This window comes from Protopterus annectens, chromosome 3.part0 (genome assembly GCF_019279795.1).
Source record: "Protopterus annectens isolate FY-2018-M chromosome 3.part0, PAN1.0, whole genome shotgun sequence".
NCBI lineage: Eukaryota > Metazoa > Chordata > Ceratodontiformes > Protopteridae > Protopterus > Protopterus annectens.
This window is the reverse complement of record NC_056731.1, coordinates 1908940126-1908961924: the sequence shown is the minus strand read 5'-3', so window position 1 is coordinate 1908961924 and position 21799 is coordinate 1908940126. Positions and strand designations below refer to the sequence as shown.

Below are 21799 nucleotides of genomic sequence, written 5' to 3'. Positions count from 1 at the left end.
TTCCACTACCATTAGTGCCTGTAATTTTGAAACTCTTCGTGCTGTTATTGCCAGGAGCAGAGCAGCTTTCCAAGAGATATATTTTAATTCTGCTGTGTTAGCTGGCTCAAAAGGAGGTAAAGTTAGTTTTTCCAAAACAAAGTTGAGGTCCCAAGTTGGAGTAGGTGCTCTACGGGACGGTCTTATGTTTTTAGCCCCTCTGAGGTACTGTTTTAACAGAGGATTAGAGAAAATTGGTGGATCCGTGCTGTAATGAGCAGAGATGGCAGAGGCGTGGATCGTGATGGATGAGAAGGAGAGGTCTTTGTCCAACATCTCAGTTAAGTATTGTAGTATCTGAGGAATGTTTGGGACAAGTGGGTCAAGGCTGTGAGCTTGGTTCCAGGCACAGAATCTCTTCCATTTATCCGAATAGGCTTTCCTGGTACTTGGCCTTCTGGCCTCCAGAATGACATCCATAACAGCTTTGGAGAGAGGCATTGCTTGCTTGACTAAGGAATCTTCCATGCAGCTAGGTTTAAGGTCTTTAGCTGGCTGTGTAGAATTTGATTGTTGTGCTGAGTCAACAGATGTGGGATCTGAGGCAAAATCCAGGGTGGTTCTTGTGCTAAGCTCCTTAAGACTGGGTACCAGTGCTGGTGTTGCCAGTCTGGTGCAATCAGGATCATCTTTGGCTCTTCTTGCCTGGCTTTTATGAGTACCTTTGGCAGGAGAGGAAGTGGTGGGAAAGCGTATAGTTGTAGGTTCTCCCAGCTGAATGAGAGGGCATCCACTTTCCATGCTTGTGGATGGTAACTCCTTGTGCAGAATTTTTGTAGCTGGCAGTTTATTGGGGATGCAACAGGTCTATGTCCGGGCTCCACCATTTCTGTGTTACCATTCTGAATATTTGTGGATTCAATTCCCATTCGTGGGGATCCATGATCTTTCTGCTTAAGTCGTCTGCCAGTGTGTTTTTCTCGCCTGGCAGGAATTGGGCTTGCAGATGAACTTGAAGGTTTATAGCAGTGTTCCACAAGGTCATGGCTTGTCTGCATAGGGGGTAGGAGTGCGTGCCCCCTTACTTGTTTATGTACCACATAACTGTGGTGTTGTCTGTCTTTATCAGTAGTTGTCCTGGATGCAGCAGGTCCTTGAAAGCTATAAGGGCATTTTGTACAGCTAGCATCTCTTTTTGATTGATGTGAAGATACCTTTGTTCTGAGGGCCACGTGCCCTGAATACATTTGCCTGCCATGTGTGCTCCTCAGGTGTAATCAGATGCATCTGTTGTCTGTGTTTGCCTGGCTGTGGGTTGTGTAAAAGGCTGTCCCTTGTTGAGGTAACAAGCTTGAGCCCACCACTGAAACTCCTGTTGAAGGCAAGGAATTAGTGGTATAACTGTTTCCAAACTTTGACAGTGTTGAGACCATACATTCTTTAGGTACCATTGTAGTTTCCTCATATACAGTTTGGCATATGGAATTAGCAGTATGCAGGATGCCATGTAACCCAAAGCCTGCATAATTTTTCTTGCCGGGAGTTGGGACTTTGTTGCCATCAATTGAAAGTAGTGAGTCAGTTGTCCTTGCTTGTCTGGCATGAGATAAGCCATCTGGGCTGTTGTGTTCAAGCTGGCACCCAGGAATATAATCTCTTGTGAGGGCACTAGTTTTGATTTCTTTTCGTTTACTGTATACCCCAGGCAACTTAACTTTTTTTTTACAAACGCCAGATGCTCTAGAAGAATGTCCTTGCTCTCTGCTTGAATCAGGCAGTCGTCCAGGTAAGGATAAATTTAAATTCCTTTCTGTCTGCAAAATGCAATTACTGGTGCCAGGCACTTTGTGAAGACCCTGGGCACAGTAGATAAGCCAAAGGGCAGTGCAGAGAATTGGTAGTGCATTGAACCAGCTATGAATCTGAGGTATCTTCTGCAGTTTTGTCTGATAGGGACATGCAGGTATGCCTCCTTGAGGTCCAAAGTCACGAGCCAAGCTTTCTTGCCCAGCATGGGAAGAAGCTGTTGTAATGTCAACATTTTGAATTTCGGAACATCCAGGTAAGTGTTTAGAGATGAAAAATCCAGAATGAGCCTCCAGGCTTTGCCCTTTCTGGGTACCAGAAAGAGTCGAGTAAAATCCTTGTCCTTGCTGCTGTGATGGTACCTTTTGAACAGCTCTCCTATCCAGGAGTGCTGTAATTTGTTTTTGAGCCTCTGCCCATTGATTTGGTGGCATATTTGGCATTCCTTTTAACCTTGGCAGAGTGCAAAAGTGGAACCTGTAACCTTGAAATACAATGTTGAGAACCCATTTGTCTTTGGTAATCATTTGCCAATTGTGGTAGAAGAGTGCCAGTTTTCCTCCCAAGGGGGCTGCCAAGAGGGATTTGTTTGGCAGCTGTAGTGGGAAGTCATTGGAGCTGCTTTTTATATGGTTGGGGCCTGTCTTCCCCTTCATTCTGGCCTGAGGCAACCCATTGTGGAAGCCTATAAGCACCTTGTGTGTGACCTCTACCTCTTGGACGTCTGTATCTTCCCCTTTGAGGTTTGTCTGTTATTGGAAAGGACCAATTCTTAGTTGGCCAGTTTCTGCTAAATCTAGGAGGCTGAACCTGTAAGAAATCTTCACCGTTTGCATAGATTTAGCCTAATCCTCCATTTTCTTTAATACCTCTTCTGCCTTAACTCCAAATAACACACCCTGCTGCAAAGGTGCATCCAATAACTTTGCTTTAACATGATCTGGTAACGTATGTTCTTTTAACCAAGCATGTCTTCTAATGACAGAGCCTGTAACTGCTGCTCTGCAGGAGGCCTCTAGAGAATCAAAACCACACTGCAAAGTACGCTTTCCCACTTGTTCAGCTGCATGCAATAAATCCTGCATCTCTTTAAAATTAGGAGGATCTGGTTCTGGAAGCATTTTCTGGTTTAACTGAGACAGTAAAAATTGCTGATATTTTAGCATGTAAAATTGGCAATTTAAGGCTCTCATTGCTAAATTTGCAGACATATATACTTTCTTTCCCCATCTGTCTAACTATCTGGAATCTCTGTCAGAGGGAACTGGATTCTTGGCTGATGAGGCCTTAACTCCTTTGGGTCCCTGAGAAATAGTTTCAGGGTCAGCTACAGGGTTTTATACAGAAATTTATCTGAGTCAGGGACTCTGTAGTATCTGTCAGGTTTAACAGGGGCTGGAGGTAAGGAATCAGGATTTAAGCTGGATTCAGTATACACATCATCCACAATATCTAACACTGGCGGAATAGCAAGGGGTCTGTGTTGAGGTAATAAAAGGAAGTCTCTGAGCCTTTTCTTGGATTCTGAGTAATCCTGTCCTTCCCAGTGGAAATGCTCCCTCATGGTATGTAGGGTTTCCCCAAAGGAGTAGTCCTCAGGCAGTGAGGCTGATGGAATTGATTCCTCAGCATCAGAAGCCTCATAAGGGGCAAAGAGTATCCTAGGTCTGAGGATGAATCAGAAGAGATGGACACTTGGTCGGATGAGACAGTCTGTATCCTGTCTAGGCCTTTTACCAGGAGGGGGATGGGACGCCTTTATCAGAGTGATTAGGTCTTCGGCCATTTTGAGCATCTGTTTCTTAGGCATGGAAGCCTGTCCTGGAGAATGCTGTATTTGTTTCTTTGATTTTAAAGGAGGCTTAGACTTAGCTGAGAGTTTAATGCTTAACTGAGTAGGTCTGAAGACACCCTCTGAAGCTGTGGGTTGCTCAGCTACTCCGGATCCCTCTGAAAGGTTAGTTTCGGTAAGCTGAATAATGTGTGCATTCGAAGGCCCAGCCATCTCCATGTGGGAGTCAGGGGCGGCCTGTGGTTCTACAGAAGCGGTCGTCAGGGGCTGCAAAGGCACCTCGCTGAAAACCGGAGAACCGGCGACTGGCCTAGAAGAGGCTTCGCCGTCAGTTTTAGGCCTCGGATGCCCATCCTTGTCTTAGTGCTTTTTGTGTATTCCGGTCATCGGAAGTTTCGACGGCATGGTATAATTGAATTTTCTACCAAAATAATGAGGGGCAAAATCAAACCGACGTTTAATAGTGCGCTTGTTAAACCTAGCACAAAACTGACAACCAGTGACGTCGTGGTCTGGGCCTAGGCATGGGATACAATAGGAATGGAAATCCTTATGAGATATTTGCTTCCCACAAGAAATACAGTTATTAACTTTTACTGACATCGGTCTGAGGCAAGAAAAAGTTTCCCCAATGGGGTACTTAGCTTTGTAGAAGACTTCGGTTCTGGATTCGGAAAGAAAATCTCAGGAGACGGCTGAACGACACTTGCGAACTGCTTTTGCTTCGGGCACTGCGTGGCAAGAAAGACTGAAGAAAATGGCGTCGGCTGCATCCTATATACCCCTGTCGCACTGACGTCAGGGAGGAGGCGACAGCAACCGACGCCGGACCAAGACTTTGGAACTCAGGCCGACTGGAGAACCGCCTGATGGCAGGATAACCAAAGTGTAATGACTGCAGCAGTGTAACACGAACATCAAGGCACTTAGACATGTTAGAATTGCAATGTCTGAATTTATATTAATAAAATATATATATTTGTTCATAAGACAAGCAAATTGTTTGATCATATAAGGACAGGCAATTGGCTTTCAATAAACATTTTACTTATACTACTGAAATCTTGTGTACCCTGCACTCTGTACCTGTAATAGTTTTTATGTAGGTAAAAGTAAAGTTTACAGAATTGTTTTTTTAGTCTCCGTCATACCGGTCAACCATATGGTTAATTACTATGACTATGCCCATTCATCAACTAACAGTAAGACAGAATATCATGACATGGCTGTCGTGCAGGCAGCCAACTGGAGATTTATGTGTCTAACATTCCAACTGTGAACTCTACAGTAGTTACAGGCATACAGTGTACAAAGGGCTTTAGTCAGGATACGTCACCTGTTTTTGGAGTGACATTACCCTCCCGGGTCTATAAAAATTTGTCGAAGATTCACTTCTGCAAACCTTTCCTTATCAACCCAAAAACCACCAAACGTTCACTTCAGCAAATGTTCAAATAAAAAAAAAAAAAAAATTAAACAGGGAAAGGAATTAGCTGACCACACTACCACCATAACACACATTGCAGTATGTCAAACCCATCCAAGAGAGAGGCTGCACCCCCCCCCCCAACTATATATACCTTACCTACTCCAAGATCGCACTACAGTGGGGGAGAAGGGCAAATTTCTGCTGTTGTCCAATGTTTCCTTTCCCTATGTAAATATTTTGCAGATGTGAACGTTCGCTGAAGTGAATGTTCGGTGGTTTCAGGTTAATGAAGAAAGGTTCGTGGAAATGAACCTTTGACAAATATAGACGCAACCCTCCCATCTCACAAGTAAGCACCTCCATGTTACCTTTGTCTCTCTCAGGGATTCTGACATGGAGACAGTACTCAACCCTCTTCCCGGAGATAAGCAAATAGATGCTGCCTCTTTACTCATCTCCCTCTCCATTGTTGTCCAGTGTCCAGGCCACCAACTAAAGTTTGCATGGTTAGAATATAATCAGCTCATTTTCACTGTACACCATAGAGCTAGCTAAAAAAAAATCTCAGACCACATTAAAGTGTTTCTTTTTTGGCATCAAACAATACCAAAAATGCTTTATGCACAAGTTTGACTAACCACCATGAACTTCATTTCTCCATCTTTTTTTAGCTGAATGCTGCTGTGCTGCATGGCACTGTACTGGGATGGCAATGTACTACCATAATACATACATTGTTCCTGGTCTCAGTAGTAGGTTCAGTACTGGTCCACTAATCAAACCAAGGTCATTTCATTTGCTAACTGATGACCAAGTCTGACTTGTGTTTTATCATTTGATTTGATTTTTTATCTGTAACATTCAAATGTATAAAGAAATTAACTTGTAACTTAAGTATCAAAAATTAACTTGTTTTAATTTGTGAAAGTATCTGAAATCCTTATGGTATGAAATGTACAGAAATCAGACTTCTTAAAAACATTTTAAGTTTGCAGCTTTGCCACATGCTTCAAGATTTAGTTATGCTTGTGTGTGCATGCAAGACTGAGTGTTTTTTTTTTTGTTTTTGCAACACATTTTATTAAAGTTTGCTAAACTTTCACTTTTAGTGTTTACCTGATTTTTATTTTGCAGCCTCCCCCCCCCCCCCCCCAATATCTCTGACAGGGGAGATCCATGTTCTCTGGCAAGGATTCCTAGATTTCTACAGTATTGCAAAGTAATGACTTCTCTGTATTTTTTTTTATAGTCAAAGTGTAAATGAAACCCTTCAAAACCAGGATAGCAGGCATCTAAGCCGCAAAATGCCATGTTACCTCCTTACATACTCCAGTAGATTTAGCTTCAAGCACCAATGGGAGAGAAGCCTCTGAAGCCAAATCAAAAGCTTCATCTTGTTTTGCAAGAATCAATCTAACCACTTAAGAGCTCTCTAAAAATATCTTGGGAAAATTTGGGAGGAGAATTCACTGGAAAAAACTGAAGTGCGATGAGATGACTCGGACTCTCCATACATCAAGGGGATTCAGGGCTAACTGAGTGACTAGGTTTCAAGGGCCTCAGGTGCCTGTCCTTGTTTGTTGCCAATGACAGGTTCAGAGACATTATTTTCTCCAGTTTTCTAAGCTTTTCACCTTTTTATTCAGTTAACTTTGTTTACTAGGGCAGAACACTGATTAAATCTGATCATTTGTATGCTCAGCCAGGTTTACATGCACAGCAACAGTAAATTAAGATTAAAATTCTTACTAAATTACAGTTTAGGGATATAACATACATGTTAAAAATACATATTTACAAGAATATTTAAAAAAGTAGTAATATCAGAAGTATACAATGTATAACGCAAGTGGTACAGGTGAAAGAATGGGCATAATACAAAAGTATGAAGGAAACTGTACTCGTGGAGACGGTAGAAATTGTAAAATACTACGAGCTGCAATAAATGATCTAATAACAGGAGAAGTGGATATTAGCAGGTGGGGAAGCAGAGGGTATGAGTTTATATGTTGGAGAGCTTAAGAGATTAAGCAGACAGTTTTCTGGAATGAATGCAATTGTGTAACAAGAACATGGTCTGTGTTCTGACATGTGCACTTATACTACTCATCTAAGTATTGTCTAAAATGAGGTCTGAGCCATTAGTAGTTTTTTCCAATAAGACCAGGTGTCAGTGATTGCCACAGTTTAGGGTCAAGAACAGAGAAGCTATGGTCTATCTAATAAATTTTAGTGGATGGATTTCTAAGAGTAGGACCAGCAGTATGAGTTGGATGTAGTCAGTCTCATAGTTGGGGGATGGTGCATTTTGGCATAGCTGTTTCAACAGTGGGAACCAATAAGGAGGTGGCTGGCACTACCTTGAATGGGTAGCCAATTTGCCTTTTTCAAAATGCTGCAATGAAGTTTACCCTGAGGGAAGTTGGTGACGAAACAGCAGATTTTATTAAAAAGAAGTTGTAAGGTGGTAGACTGTTTTGTAGTGAATGGGAGTAGACCATAATCTAGTTGTACAAGCTGGATACCTTTGCCTAAGACTGCTCTAGCAGGATGTGAGAAGAAAGGAGGATACTTGCTATTATTGCAACTAGATTTTCAACCTGGCATAATTCCTTATGTTTGGCTGAAAATAAGTATGTTAACTTTAAAAGGGGTGTGTAATCTACTACTTTTGACTGTGTCACATCGTGTATGAGGCAGGAAGAGGAATAACGGTCAAATCTGATATTCCAGGGTAAGAATACAAATACACACTGTACAAATACTGAGAATACGACTCACCAAGCCCTGAATACAGAGCACATTCACCCTTCAAAACTATGAAACAAAATGCAGATAATTTTGTAATACTAATAACCACCACCTTAAAACTAAAACACGATCACCCATTTGTTAACAAGGGATGGCCCAAGAGCAACATCTGGTTAAAATCAAACCTTGTATCACATGAACAGCAGCTCACAGCCTTAACCCTCTGTGCCAAAATGGATAAAATTAAACAATCTGTATGGAACTAAAAATGAAACCATAGCCGCACTACTAAGCTCTCAAGACAAAAAAAATCTCAACTCCCTATTCATTCAAAAACAAAGAGAAAGTTCAAATGACACACCCTTTATAACTTTACTTCAGTTTTTGAAACTACAATAAAATTTGTACACCTTTTCCTTACAGCTTTATAAAAATGTAAAGCAGGTCCTTCTTCACAGGACTCCAAAACCACAGGCATGTTTCTTGCATTTCTCAAGTTAGATTGTGAAAGGATGCTACCCAGGAAGAGGAACTGCGCCGTTATTCCTCTTCCAAGATCAAAAACAATGCGACACAAAAGTATTTACGAGTTCATACACCCCTTTTCAGGTTAACATACATTGTTTCGCTAAAAGATTAGAAATTATGTCTGGTTAGAAATCTGGCTGCGATAATACACAAGTACCGAAAGGAGACATCTTTTAAGGCCAGTGTAGGAGGTAGCTAACTTTGGATCTGACTTTCTGAATGTGATCTTGGAGGGCTTGTTAAAGCCAAATGCCAAGGTATCTAAATGATGTAGTGGATTCAATTAGGTTATTGTCTAGGACTTTGATATGGAGAGGGGTAATGTCTTTAGTGAATCTTTTTTTTTGTGCCAAACCGCATGGAGTTTTTTTTTTTTTTTGTTCTTGGAGTATTTTTTTGAACAAAGCTCATCTTGAAGTTGACTATGCATGGTGCTGTTAAGAAGGGTTAGATCTGAAGACAACCATGTCAACTGCAAAAAGGAGGATTTTCAGAAATATGTCAAAAGGCATTTTATTTATAAAAATGGTGAATAGAATACAAGAACTGATCCCTGGGGAACATGCATCTGATAAGGCAGGCCCAATTTTATCTGCAAAATTTGGTTGGTCAGATAATCTTTAAATCATTGGATAGCTTCAGAGATTACATTGACGTTTTCTAAGTGTGATAACAGGATAGACCCACATAAATGCCCAGGTAAGGTCAAAGAATCCACCCCCATTGGAAAATTAGTTTAAGGGTCATTAACCTAGTAACATCCTATGATCCAGTGAGGCTACCTCAATCCATGTTAGTGAGGATGTCAGTGAATATTCAGAGAGCAGATGTATTTCTACCTGCCCAAAAGCCATGGTACCTAAGAGGAAGCAAGCGTAATATTTCAAGGTAAAGCTCAAGTTGACTGCAAATTGTTTTCAAGGATATTTCCCAAGGGTAGGGACTATTAAGATTGGACAGAATTAGATGGCTGAGTACAGTTTGAGATTACTTGGTACAGGACTGACAAAGGCAGACTCCCAGATAGAGGGCTTGATATTGATTTGAGGCCAAGGTTATAGATACGCTTTAGTGATGTAACTATGAAATCTCTACAGTGGTACAGAAACCAAGGGCAGAAACCATTAGGACCAGAGGAAGTGTCCAGAAAAAGCACTGCTAGTAGAGGTGTTATTTGTTTGCTTGTGATTTTGGAGAAATGTAACGATCAGAGGTATTCTGGATGAATTTCTGTTTTATGAGACTTTTAACCTAGTACAATCTTATGAAAGGAAGAAGGAACCATAAGTTTAGTAGCAAGACATCAGACATCCTCTCTAATGCCAGCAGTTTGTGATGTTCCATGCAGATATTCAAATGCTTAGGTCCTCTAAGAATGGCCTTTTCTTAATGGTAGAACAATGCTCACATGCATCTAGATCACAGTCCTTCCTAAATGCAAATAAAGGCATTTAAGATGATAATCCTTAGGGGAATGCATCTCCTCAAGAACATGGTACTTATTTATTTTATTTATTTACATTTGTTTACTGGGAAATTCTGACTGGATGCAGGTCCTTTTTCAGCGGATGCCCAGGGAGAAAATCTCCACATCACGTACATGATATAGATACAAAGTTGCAGCAATAGTAAACAACATAAACAACTTTATTCAGTGATGTCACTAAACATGGAGAAGATCTTGAAACAGTTAAGCAAAATGATCAATGCAGTTGAGATTACAATAAGAAGTAATGCAAAGAAAATACTTTTTTTCTAGCTCTGCCAAGGAAGCAACTGATTGACCAAGTCAGATAAGTGACTGTTCTATTCAGATGCAAAATGAAAAGGAGACAGCACTACTGGGCTGAGGCAAGGTATCGGTCTGTGTTGCTGGCAATTAAGAGTTCAGGAATGGACTGAGGCTACCATGCAAGGCCGGCCTGGGGAGGAGATAAAATGAAATGGCAGACAACTAGCTCTCCTACCCCAGGAGGAGTGTAAGAAAAATCTGATACCTGAATGACTTCTGGTGGAGACCCAGAGCCAGGTTTTGCATGTGGCAATGACATCCTGATGTTACTGCAATAGCCATCACCACAGCTAGAGTAAATAACCAGCCACCACAAGTATAACAGCTCACAGGCTCATGGTCAACTTTCTGGAACAAAGGGTCACAATCCAGCATACTCAGAAAGGAGCAACTGGGAGAAAGCAAGTACTGATGCTGATGAAAAAAGTTTAAGACTGTACATCGTTGGGGGGTGCACTGGAGGGACTGAAAAAATGGGGGACAGCACAGGTTACACCCTCTTTTACAGCCAGGCTTTGTGCTGATGGCTTCAATAGAGAAGGTAACTTTATGCCCTCTATGGATATCTGACTGACTATGAGGTCTAGCCAGAAGACTGATGTCTGCCTGTGGCTTTATCTCCCATCTGTTTGATGAAGGTTATCAGCAATTATTTTTTATAATGAACATTAGCAGGTACAGATACTGATCACCAGGAATTATTCAACGAAATATCAGGAAACTTTCTGCTACTCTCTAATGGTTCTTTTCCCTGGTATTCTAATAACAAAAGATGGTATCTTATCAGCCTGACACTAAACCTTTTTTCACACTGTCCAATCCACTGAAGTTTACCTGATCTTCCTAGCCAATGGATTTGGAGAGGCTCAGAGTTAAACATTTAGGAAAGAAGTATACACTCCATATCCAACTGAGAACAGAATGAATGTGCTGTACTGATTCCTTTTATGTGGTACCTCAATTTTCCTGGGATGGGGAAGTAGGTCCACAATTAATTATAACCACTGGAATAAAAAGAATAATCTCAGAAGCCTACATACACTCCAGTAAATTCATGGAATAGGGCTTCTCAATCTGCAATTAAAAAAATCCCTACAGACTAGATTTGAATCTTCTCGACAAATACATACTTTTCACAGGTTCTAACTGCAACCCTTCTTCTGTTATAATGTCAAAATCACATTAATGTGCCATACTGATTTATAAAGACTTTTTACCACATAGTGATGCTAACAGTAGTAAAATGTGATTGACATCATACTATAATCTACAAGTACTCTAAAAAGAAAAGTCGTGTAAAAACTTACCATAACCATAGATGCCCTTCTCTTCCATGTTGCAGTATTCTACATATGGGTTTACCCTTCAGACTCACGTATGTACAGACAGTATCCAAAAGCTTTCAGTCCCTCTGTGGTGCATCAGACGTGGACGAGATTTTGTGGGCCATAAAGGTGACGTTGGCACACACCAGCCCACAGAACAGTATCCCCAGTCTGAGCCAGTCCTGTAAGGGCAATGCCATATCATTGCCATCCAGAAAGGGAAGTTATTAGCGGACAAGAGGGGAAGGAGGGTTGGAAGGAATACTGCAACATGGCAGAGGAAGACATCTATGGTTATGGTAAGATTTTACACAACTTTTCTATGTCCTTCTATTCCCATGTTGCAGTACTCTGCATATGGGCGAATGTCAAAGCTCACTGAGGTTGGGTGATGGTCTACAGGCAGATTCTAGGAATCCATGAAGGATAGCCCTGGCGAACCCTACCCTGGATCTGGAGATTACATCAAGCTTGTAGTGTTTGGTGAAGGTATGGACTGAGGACCAAGTAGCAGTTTCCAGGATAGAAGAGGTATCCAAACACTCGAAGAAGGCTCCTGAAGATACCATTGCTCTTGTGGAATAAGCTTTAACTGTACCCTGCAGGGACTTACCATGGAACTGGTAGCAGAAGGTAATGGCTTTGGAGATCCAAGTAGAAAATAGTCTGCTTGGCCACTGCCTTCCTCAGAGCTCTGGAGTGAAAGGATACAAAGAGGTGGTCAGTCTGTCTGACAGACTTGGTGTTGTGCAGGTAGAATCTGATTTGCCTGTAAACATCCAGGGAATGCAGCACTCTCTCACTGTCCCCTTGTGGGTTTGGGGAAAAAACGGGTAGCTGTATGACCTGATTAAGGGACAGATCACTGACTACCTTGGGCATGAAGGATGGATTTGTCCTAAGGGTGACCCTATACTTGTGGAAAACTAGAAAGGGAAGAGGAGTTCAGACACACTCCTGGCTGAGGTTAGGGCCACTAAAAGAACAGTTTTCCAAGTACAGTGTTTTCAAGAGACTTAGTTTGCTGGCTCAGAGCGAGGTAGCGTAAGCTTCTCTAGCACGTAGCTGAGGTCCCAAGGTGGGGGGGGGGGTTCCTGGGGGGCTTAAAGTGCAGTACCCCTTTGAGGAAGAGTTTGCAAGGGAGTCTAGATACTAATGGGGGATCCAAAGGCAGGCAAGCAGAAACAGCAGACAGATGGGCTTTGATGGATGAATAAGCCAGACCAGACTGCAGTAGCTCACACAAATAAGACAGCACAAGAGGGGGTTCACTGAGAAGTGGATCTAGCTGTCTTTTATGACACCAAATACTGAATTGTTTCCACTTGGAGAGATATGATTTTCTAGTATTTGGTTTCCTGGCCTCCTGCAGGACGTTGAACACATCCTCATTGTAAAGGTGTGTGAATGGGATCAGAATCCTATCAGCCACAGAGTAAGGTGCAGCATGTCACTGTGGATGGATTAGTGACCCCTTGTGCTGTGTGAGGAGGTCCATTCTGGGGGGTAACCTGTGGTGATTGCCCTTGGACAAATGTAGGAGTAAGGGAAACCAGTGCTGTCTGGTCAAGTAGGGAGTCACCAACAAGATTTTCAGGTTGTCCTGCTGAATTTTTAGCAGGACCTTCTGAATGAGTGGGAAGGAGGGAATGCATTAAATATTTCCCCTTCCACAAAATTAAGAAGGCATCTGTTGCCAGTGCCTGTGGTTCGGGTGTCCTGGTGCAAAAGGCATGAATTTGCCTGTTGATGGTGGAGGCAAACAGGTCTACTGGAGGTATACCCAACCTGTGGACCAGATCTAAGAATACATCTCTGTGCAGCATCCATTCGTGGTTGTTTGTGCTGGTTCATAATCTGCTTGTTTGTTGTGGAGGGAGGGAATGAAGGTTGCCTGCAGGGAAATTCCCTGTGAGGTAGCCAATTCCCATATTAAAAAGGCTAGCCTGCAGAGCAGGTAGGACTTGGTCCCCCCCTGCTTGTCGATATACCACAATACAGTCATGTTGTTTGTGTATATCAGAAGTGTCCCCTGTTGAATGAAAGGTTGAAATGCCTGGAGAGCTAGAAGGATTGCCCTCATCTCTCTGACATTGATGTGTTCTGATTTGAGGTGATTTGGCCACAAGCCCTGCACCTGTGGGTGCCCAAGGGTGGTGCCACATCCCAGGTCTGACGTGTCTGCGTGCATGACCTGAGTGGGTTGTGATGCTTGGAGTGGGAGGCCTGGGTTGCGCTTGTACCTGATCCAATCACCACAGTATTTCCTTTATTAGGCAGGGCAGAAGGGCCACAATGTGCTCCAGAGGCTGGTTGTGTTGCTTCCAGATTGAGTGGCGGTACGAATGCAGCTTCCTCGTGTGCAGCCTTGCTAAAGGAAGCATGGGTATTGAGAATGCCATATAGCCCAGAAGCTTGAGGTTCTGCCTTGCAGTCAACTCGGTAGAGTGAAGTACCAGGAGATGTTCTGTCAAGGAGCTCACTTTTGGAGGTGGTAGGTATGCCTCCATGAGATCTGAACATATTCTGCACCCGAGGAACACAATGTCCTGTGCTGGTTGAAGATGGGATTTTGGCAGATTTACCTGAAATCCCAGTGACTGTAGTAGGGTCACCACAAAGAGGAAGTGCCCTTGCAGTATTTTTTGGCTGGCAGCCTGGATCAGCATGTCATCCAGGTACAGAAATCTGTATTCCCTTTGCCCTGCAGTAAGCCACCAGAGCGGCCAAGTATTTGGTAAAGAAGCTGGGTGCGGTGGAAAGTCCAAAGGACAAGACACAGAATTAAAAGTCAAAAGAGCCCACCAAGAATCTTAAATATTTCCTGTGGGAGGGCCTGATTGGGATGTGGAGATAAGCATCTTTTATGTCTAATGTAGACAGGAATCCCTGTGGGATAATCAGGGGGGAGAAGGGCTGGCAGGGTTAGCATTTTGAAGACAGGTACTTTTAGGAAGAGATTGAGGTAGAAGAGGTCTAGGTCTAGGTCTAGGTGGGGTGATTTGGAGCACAAAGGTTTCATTTTTAGGTGTAGTCAGTCATAGGATATTAGTTGTAACGTACGACTGCTTTGTAACCTACTTTTTGTGACTTTTAAGCTGTTTATGGTTATCGGACTTGCGTTTGTTGAAAATAATAATTATTATTGCAGTGCGCCAGTGTTTAGTTTGCATAATGACTTTGTCTGCTTGTTTGTATGTGTCGAGTATGAACGCTCATGGCTTGAAAGTCCACATGCCATGTGGCAAACAGACAGACGTCAGAATCACTGTCGATTGTTATTGTTGTTGGGGAGCTCTGAGTAATTTTGAGTGTGCATACACTTTTTTGTAGTGTACATTTTGGTCAGTGTGTAAATCTTCCTTGCCCTCTTTATATGTTTTACCCAAGAAGACCATCTTATCAAAATGCTAACACATATGTCAACCCCTTGGCACAAGAATTCTGGATAAAAGCCCCAAAATAGGGACAGATTTTAAATAATGCTTTTATAAACTTTAGCGTGCGTTTTCTGAAACTCAAATGTCTGTCATTATTTTTTAGTGACATCAGTCTCCATAGTTAAAAGCTAAACTTGAATATCACATGAAAGTATACTTATATAGATTATTACACCATGCACATCAAAATAACAAAAAGTACGGAAATGTCAAGTCACACTAAAATGCATGCTCCGATTCAAATGGAAAATAATAAACCAGAATGATGCAAACAGCCAATCAGCTTGTTCAAATCTAAGATTGGACCAATTATAAACCAAATAATTTTTTGCACCTAACTAACAATCGGGCAACACTGTGCATGATTACGTGAACTTTGTTGTAAGAGAGGTGAAGAGAGAAGTTGAATTGCGCATTAAATAAGTATTGTTTTTTTGGTAACAATGGCCTCTACCTCAAAGCATCAAGTGGATTACACTTCAGAAGATGAAAGTAGTAACCGTGAGAGTACCAGTGGAAGTTGTATGATTACTGAACAGCCAAAAGCCAAGGCTTCTGCTGTTAAGAAAACAAGGCTTTATTCAGATAATTATGTCAATTATGGTTTTACATTTGTGGAGAAACAGGGCATGCAACACCCATGTTGCATTATATGCCACGAACTTTTATCAAATGAAGCCATGGTTCCCAGTAAGCTGCAGCGCCATTTAAAAACAAAACATCCTGCTGCTGCTAAGAGAGACCAACTTTATTTTAAACGCTTGCTACAATCTCAACATAAACAGGTTCAGTTTTTTACAAAAGCAGTTACAGTTTCTGACAAAGCGCAACTTGCCAGCTTTCAAGTGGCAGAATTAGTTGCAAAAAGCATGAAGCCACATACTGTTGTGGAGACTTTGATAATGCCAGCATGTCGGCTGATGATGAAAACAATGTTAGGTGATGAGGCAGAGAAAGTTATTGCAAAAATACCATCATCTAACAATACTGTTGCATGAAGAATTGAAATGATGTCTGATGATATTAATTACAATGTTTGCAACCAGCTCAAAATCTGCAAGAGATTCTCTCTCCAACTCAATGAATCTACAGACATCAGTGGTAAAGCGCAATTAATGGCATTTGTAAGGTATCCAAATCAACAGTCACTTATTGAACAGTTTCTGTTTTGCAGAAAGATAATTCAGACATGTGGAGAAGACATATTTAAGTGTGTATGCACATTTTTTGAGCAACATGGATTGTTATGGCAATGGTGCACCTCAATTTGCACAGATGGAGCGCCTTCTATGACAGGATGTGTCCGTGGATTCCTGAGTTTGGCAAAAGCAACTAATCCAAACATAACCACAACGCACTGTTTCATTCACAGGGAAGCCCTTGTAAGTAAAACACTGCCACCTGATCTACATACTGTCTTACGTGAAGTGGTGCGATTTGTTAATTACATCAAGTCGCATCTAGCCAAAAGCCGACTGTTTTCAGAACTGTGTAAAGATATGAGTTCTGATTATATCACTGTTTTGCTACATAATGATATCAGATGGCTGTCCAGGGGGAAAGTTCTCGCACGTGTTTGCGAACTTCACCTTGAATTGAAAACATTTTTTCTTCAAAATCAACCACACAATGAATTTGCAACATTACTGTCTGATTCCTCCTGGACCAGTAAAGTTTCATACCTTGCTGACATATTTGAAGTCCTGAATTCAGTGAATTTAGGTATGCAAGGTGTTGCTGCTAACATTCTTTCCGTCACCGACAAACTGGAAGCATTTAAACGCAAAATTGATTTGTGGCAACAGGAAATAGAAACAGCAACTTCAATTCACATGTTTCCAAATGCAGCATGAGCTGATCCTGGAGGAGTTGCATTACACGACCTGATTCTTGAACATTTAGCTTTACTAAAACAGCAGCTTCAGCACTACTTCCCATCTCTTGATACATCTGACAAAGATTGGGTTAGGAACCCTTTTCATCAGCACAAGAATTTGACTGGTCTTTCACTAACAGAGAAGGAACAGTTAATCGATGTTGAAACAGACAGATCATTGCAGCTCAAATTTAACTCAGTTAATTTGGCACAGTTTTGGCTTGAAGTTGAAGCGGAACATCCTGACATTGGAGCAAAAGCCATTGAGGTACTGTTGACTTTCTGCACCACTCACCTGTGTGAAAAAGCATTCTCTGCGATGACTTCCATAAAAAGTAAGCAGAGAGAGAGACTTCGAGATGTAGAAAACGATTTGAGAATATGCTTGTCGAAAATTCCGGCCAGACTTGAGCATTTATCACATAGTATGCAGAGTCATCAATCTCATTAATTTGTGATTTTAAATAAATGTATTGACTCAATGCGTAATGTTAATCTGAAGTTGTGTTGCATTTTTTGTGTTTACACTGTTTCTATATAGTCCCATTATTAAAAAATATTTATTTCAAAGAGTTTTCAAATGTTTTGATAGTGTTGTCTGACAAAAAAAGATATTGGGTGCCATGGCTGGTCTAAAAAAAATTTTAGGGTGCCCTGGGACACACAAGTTTGGGAACCACTGCTATAAGCAGTCCAACCATTTTTCACACAGGCGTAGGTGTGTCTTCAGAAGACTGACCAGCTAAAATACCTTTAGTAATACCCACCTTTCAGTAGGGGAGCTGCCACCCTCTGCCACCCCCCTCCCCATAATCTAACAGTGGGAAAAAAGTAACAGAATGCAAACAGGGTATAGACATTTGTCCTCCAACCATCCCAAATTCTTCCAATAAAAAAAAAAACAATGAAAAAAGCAGAAGACATCATTACCATTTTCTGTAACTCATAAGAATTGCGGTGGGGGGTTCAAGGGAGGCAGTACCTACCTTGATGGATGTGTTGCTGTGACTATTTTAGTGCTCTTAATACCTTAAAACAAATGGACATAACAGGAAAATGTTGTGAAGATGCATAAGGCTGTACTCATGCATATTCTGAGGTATAAATTAAGGAGAAGGTAGTCGGGTGAAGAGAACGTATGAGTGAGGTTTGCTACTGCACATCCTGCAGGATGCTTAAAGTAAGTTACTCAGTACTAGCATTATGAGGTTACAACAGGTTCAGCTATGTGCAGTTCCAGATTCCTATTCTGAAAAAAGTTGTATTGGTATAATATATTTATCTCATTCTTACCACCTGTTAGTCTTGTATATTATTTTCACTAAAGGAAGAGGATTCGTGACAGTTCTTGTTCTACAATGTAACTTTTCAGCAAGAATCTTGAACCAACATCACTACTACCACCATTACTATCCACAAAGAATATCCACAGGGTGATGCGAATGCAGTTACCTTTACCAGTGGAGTGAAACTCCATTACTAAACACATTTACTTATAATACCGAAATACCATACTTTTAGACATTGTTTAAACTGAATCAACAAACAGCAAGTGCAACAGTCAAATATAACATACTAACAAGCAAAAGACAATATAAATGACATCACATACAATAAGCCAAAAATTAAAGAAAATACTAAAAGCGAAACCTCTGTCAGGGTCATAAAATACTCTCCTGTAGACAGCAAATAAATTACTAAGCCAATGTGGAAAAATACACAGCTGTCTGAATCAGCAAAATATTACTTTACTACACATTCCAAATAAAGTGTACGTGCGTGTGTGCGTGTGTGTGTGTGGTGGAGAAGGCAGATAACTATTCCAGATACTTAATACAAAAGCAGTTCCATACAGCAAATGCCAAGAACCACTAAAAGCTGCTGTAATATGCTGATGCAATAAGTTTTCAATAACTTATCATCTTACCCCAGCCTGGTGGTAAAGGACCCAGTGGATCATTTTCTGCAGACATCATTGAAGCCTGTAAGACAGTAAGAAATACTTCTCAGACTAGATCATTGACTTTACTTGCACATTTGTGTGACACTACTACTAACATGGATGACTTATTACAAATATATATCTGATGCATGTAAAAGGCACCATTTTGAGTGACACATTACTCTTCTATTAAACTTTGACCAAATAACTCAACATTAAAAATATTCAGGGAAATATCAGTTTATTAAAAAGCACAGTCAAATTCAAACACATTTATGTGTTAGAAAGCTGAAGAGAAAGCTATGAAGAACACTAAGGTTGACATCAACTTTCAGTCACACGTGCAAATTATAATCTGCATAGACTACTTATTGACACTTTTTTTCAAATATAATTTTTATTAGTTTTGCAAGATTTATAACAGAAAAAACAAACATACCAAGACACAACATAATACATTATATACAATTATCAGTCTTGCTATGCAAAAGTATTACAACCATGCAACAAGCAGACATATTCTATCACAGCAAGGCAATAGAAAAGAAAAATAAAGTAAAAGGTGATAAAGGAATAACTTCTACCCTAAACACCCAGGGTAGCTGTATCAAAAATATGTACCTCAGAGACAGAAAGTAGTGAAGATACCTCCTTATAAGAGACTAATGTAATATAAGAAAATATATAATTTGTCCATATTTAACAGGAGAATTAGCTATGGTTAAAGGAAAGAATGCCAAGTTTGATTTATGAGTAGAATAAAGAAAAAGGGGGTATATCGTAAGAGAACACACTTCACAATACTTACAATTATTTACAACTTGGATGGCATAACAAATGTGTAAAGGGACATCATACTAGTGTGACTGACAATAGATTATCATCAGCATTAATTTGTTATAGGACTGAAAAGTACAAACACAAAGGTCTTCACAGAATCTGTTAATAGTAGTGATTGTTGAATAACAGTTGCTTTGATTGAATTAAGTCAAAGAGACTGCACCAATACTTCTGGAAAAAAAAAAGTTATGTACTCACCATAATGTTCCATGTTTGTAGTCCATCTCGCCCTTCATTCTTACATATGGGTTCGGAGCCGATCCTCTGCTCCAACTCGGCCTATTACAAATCTCAAAGTCTTCTAGTTGGCTCGTGGCTAGGAAGGTATCCCATAGTGTACCAGTACAATCCCCAGATCTTGTTTGCTGCTAAACTATAGAAAGATAGAACTAAAGCTATCCAGAAAGAACAATAATAAAAGGTCTCCACCTATTACAGAAAAAATGATGTCTCCAGATCCTTCCAGGTTGGGGGTAGGTGGGTGGGTTCGTAAGAATGAAGGGTGAGATGGACTACAAACATGGAACATTATGGTGAGTACATAACTTCTTTATGTTCTGTAGTCCTATCTTGCCTTCATTCTTATATATGGGACAGCGTCCCTAGCACCTTACTCTTGGGTGGCTCATGGAAAAATACTCCAGAGTACTGTGGAACCAAAGGAGGCTCTACCCCTAGAGGTCAGATCCAATTTGTAAAGAGTAATAAAGGTGTGAGGGGTAGCCCAGGTTGCTGGTGCACAAATACTGTCAAATGGAACTCTGGCTTGGAAGGCTGCAGATGTAGACTGGGATCGTGTAGAATGAGCCCTAATCTTGAACGGTAAAGGTTTACCATTGGAAGAATAAATGAAGGAAATACAGCTCGAAATCCAACTCGAAAGGGTCGGAGAATGATACAAACAACTGGTCCGACTTCCTGAGTTCCTTAGTCCTGTGAAGATAGAACCGTAATTGTCTGTGAACATTCAACTGATGAAATCTGTATTCTGCTGCGTTGGAATGGTTAGGAAAAAACACCGGCAGCTCTATAGTTTAGTTCAAGTTATTATGAGAGCATACTTCAGGGATAAAAAAATGGATTTGTGCGAAGAGAGAGACTATCTTTGTGGAAAATCAAATAAAGGGGCTTGATAGACAGTGCTTGTAACTCTGATACTCGTCTAGCAGAATTGATGGCTACTAGAAACAAAGTCTTCCAAGGCAGAAACTTCAGCGGGCATAAATGAGCAGGTTCAAAGGGTGGAGAAGTCATTTTGGACAGGACAAGTTTAGATCACAGGAAGCTACCGGTTCCTGAAAAGGAGGTCTCGGCAAAGTAGCACCTTTAAGGAAAGTTTTACACAATCTGTGTGACATCAGGTTAGATTCATGCTGAATCAAATGAAAATTAGATATCGCTGCCAACTGAACCCTAATTGTGGCAGCAGCAGATCCCTAGTGGAAAAGTTCAGACAAAAAATTCTAAAACCACTGGAATGTATGCGGTGTAAGGGTCAACATTCCTTTCTTCAGCCCAGATAGAAAACCATCTCCATTTGCTAGTGTATAACTTTCTACTGGAGGGTTTATGTGAAGATATCAGAATGTGGGTCACAACAAGTAAATAAATCATGAAGCCTGACTAGGGATGGAACTGGAGCAGCCATGCTGTCAAGTTGAGGGTGTGGAGGCTGGGGTGAAGAGAGCCTGACATGTGTACCAAGAAGTCTGGCACTGGGTCCAGACTCCATGGATCGTCAAGTAGATGAGGCCAATAAGGAGTGATGTGGATCAATTTGCTTCCCAACAGTTTCGCTTTCTGAATCACCTTGGATATGAGAGGAAAGGGGGGGAAGCATAAAGGAGACCCAGAGGCCAAACGTGAACAAGTGCGTCTCTCGGTGACTCCCCCAGGGGGGAAATAAGGGAAAAGTAGCTGCTGCATTTGGAGTTGATCGCACTGGTGAAAAGATCGCAGCAAGGCCGTCCCCATTTGTGGAAGAGCTGTTCCGCTATTTCCTGCTTCAGAGACCACTCGTGAGGCATCAAGATTGCTCGGCTGAGTTTGTCAGGAATTTGTTGGTTGTCCCTGGGATGTGCATTGCCACTTGAAAGCTCTGGGAAGATATCACCCACTTACAAACACGAATCGCCTCCCAACAAAGGGGTTAAGATCTGGTTCCAACTTGCTTGTTGAGATACCATACCACAGACATGTTGTCTGATTGGATTGCTATCATCCCAAGAGGAAGAAGGTTGTGAAGTGCTTGCAACACTAGAAGCACCGCCCTCATCTTTAGAACATTGATATGCAGGTG

General features: G+C 41.2%; 1 protein-coding gene across 1 annotated transcript in view; it reads right to left on the bottom strand.

Moving 5' to 3' along the window:
- WWP1 (WW domain containing E3 ubiquitin protein ligase 1) overlaps positions 1 to 21799 on the bottom strand; it is a 2386594-nt gene that overhangs the window by 1314463 nt on the left and 1050332 nt on the right. The window contains exon 13 of the mRNA XM_044065992.1: positions 18646 to 18700. Within this exon, the coding sequence (XP_043921927.1) occupies positions 18646 to 18700 (55 nt within the window). The remainder of the gene's footprint in view (positions 1 to 18645; positions 18701 to 21799) is intronic.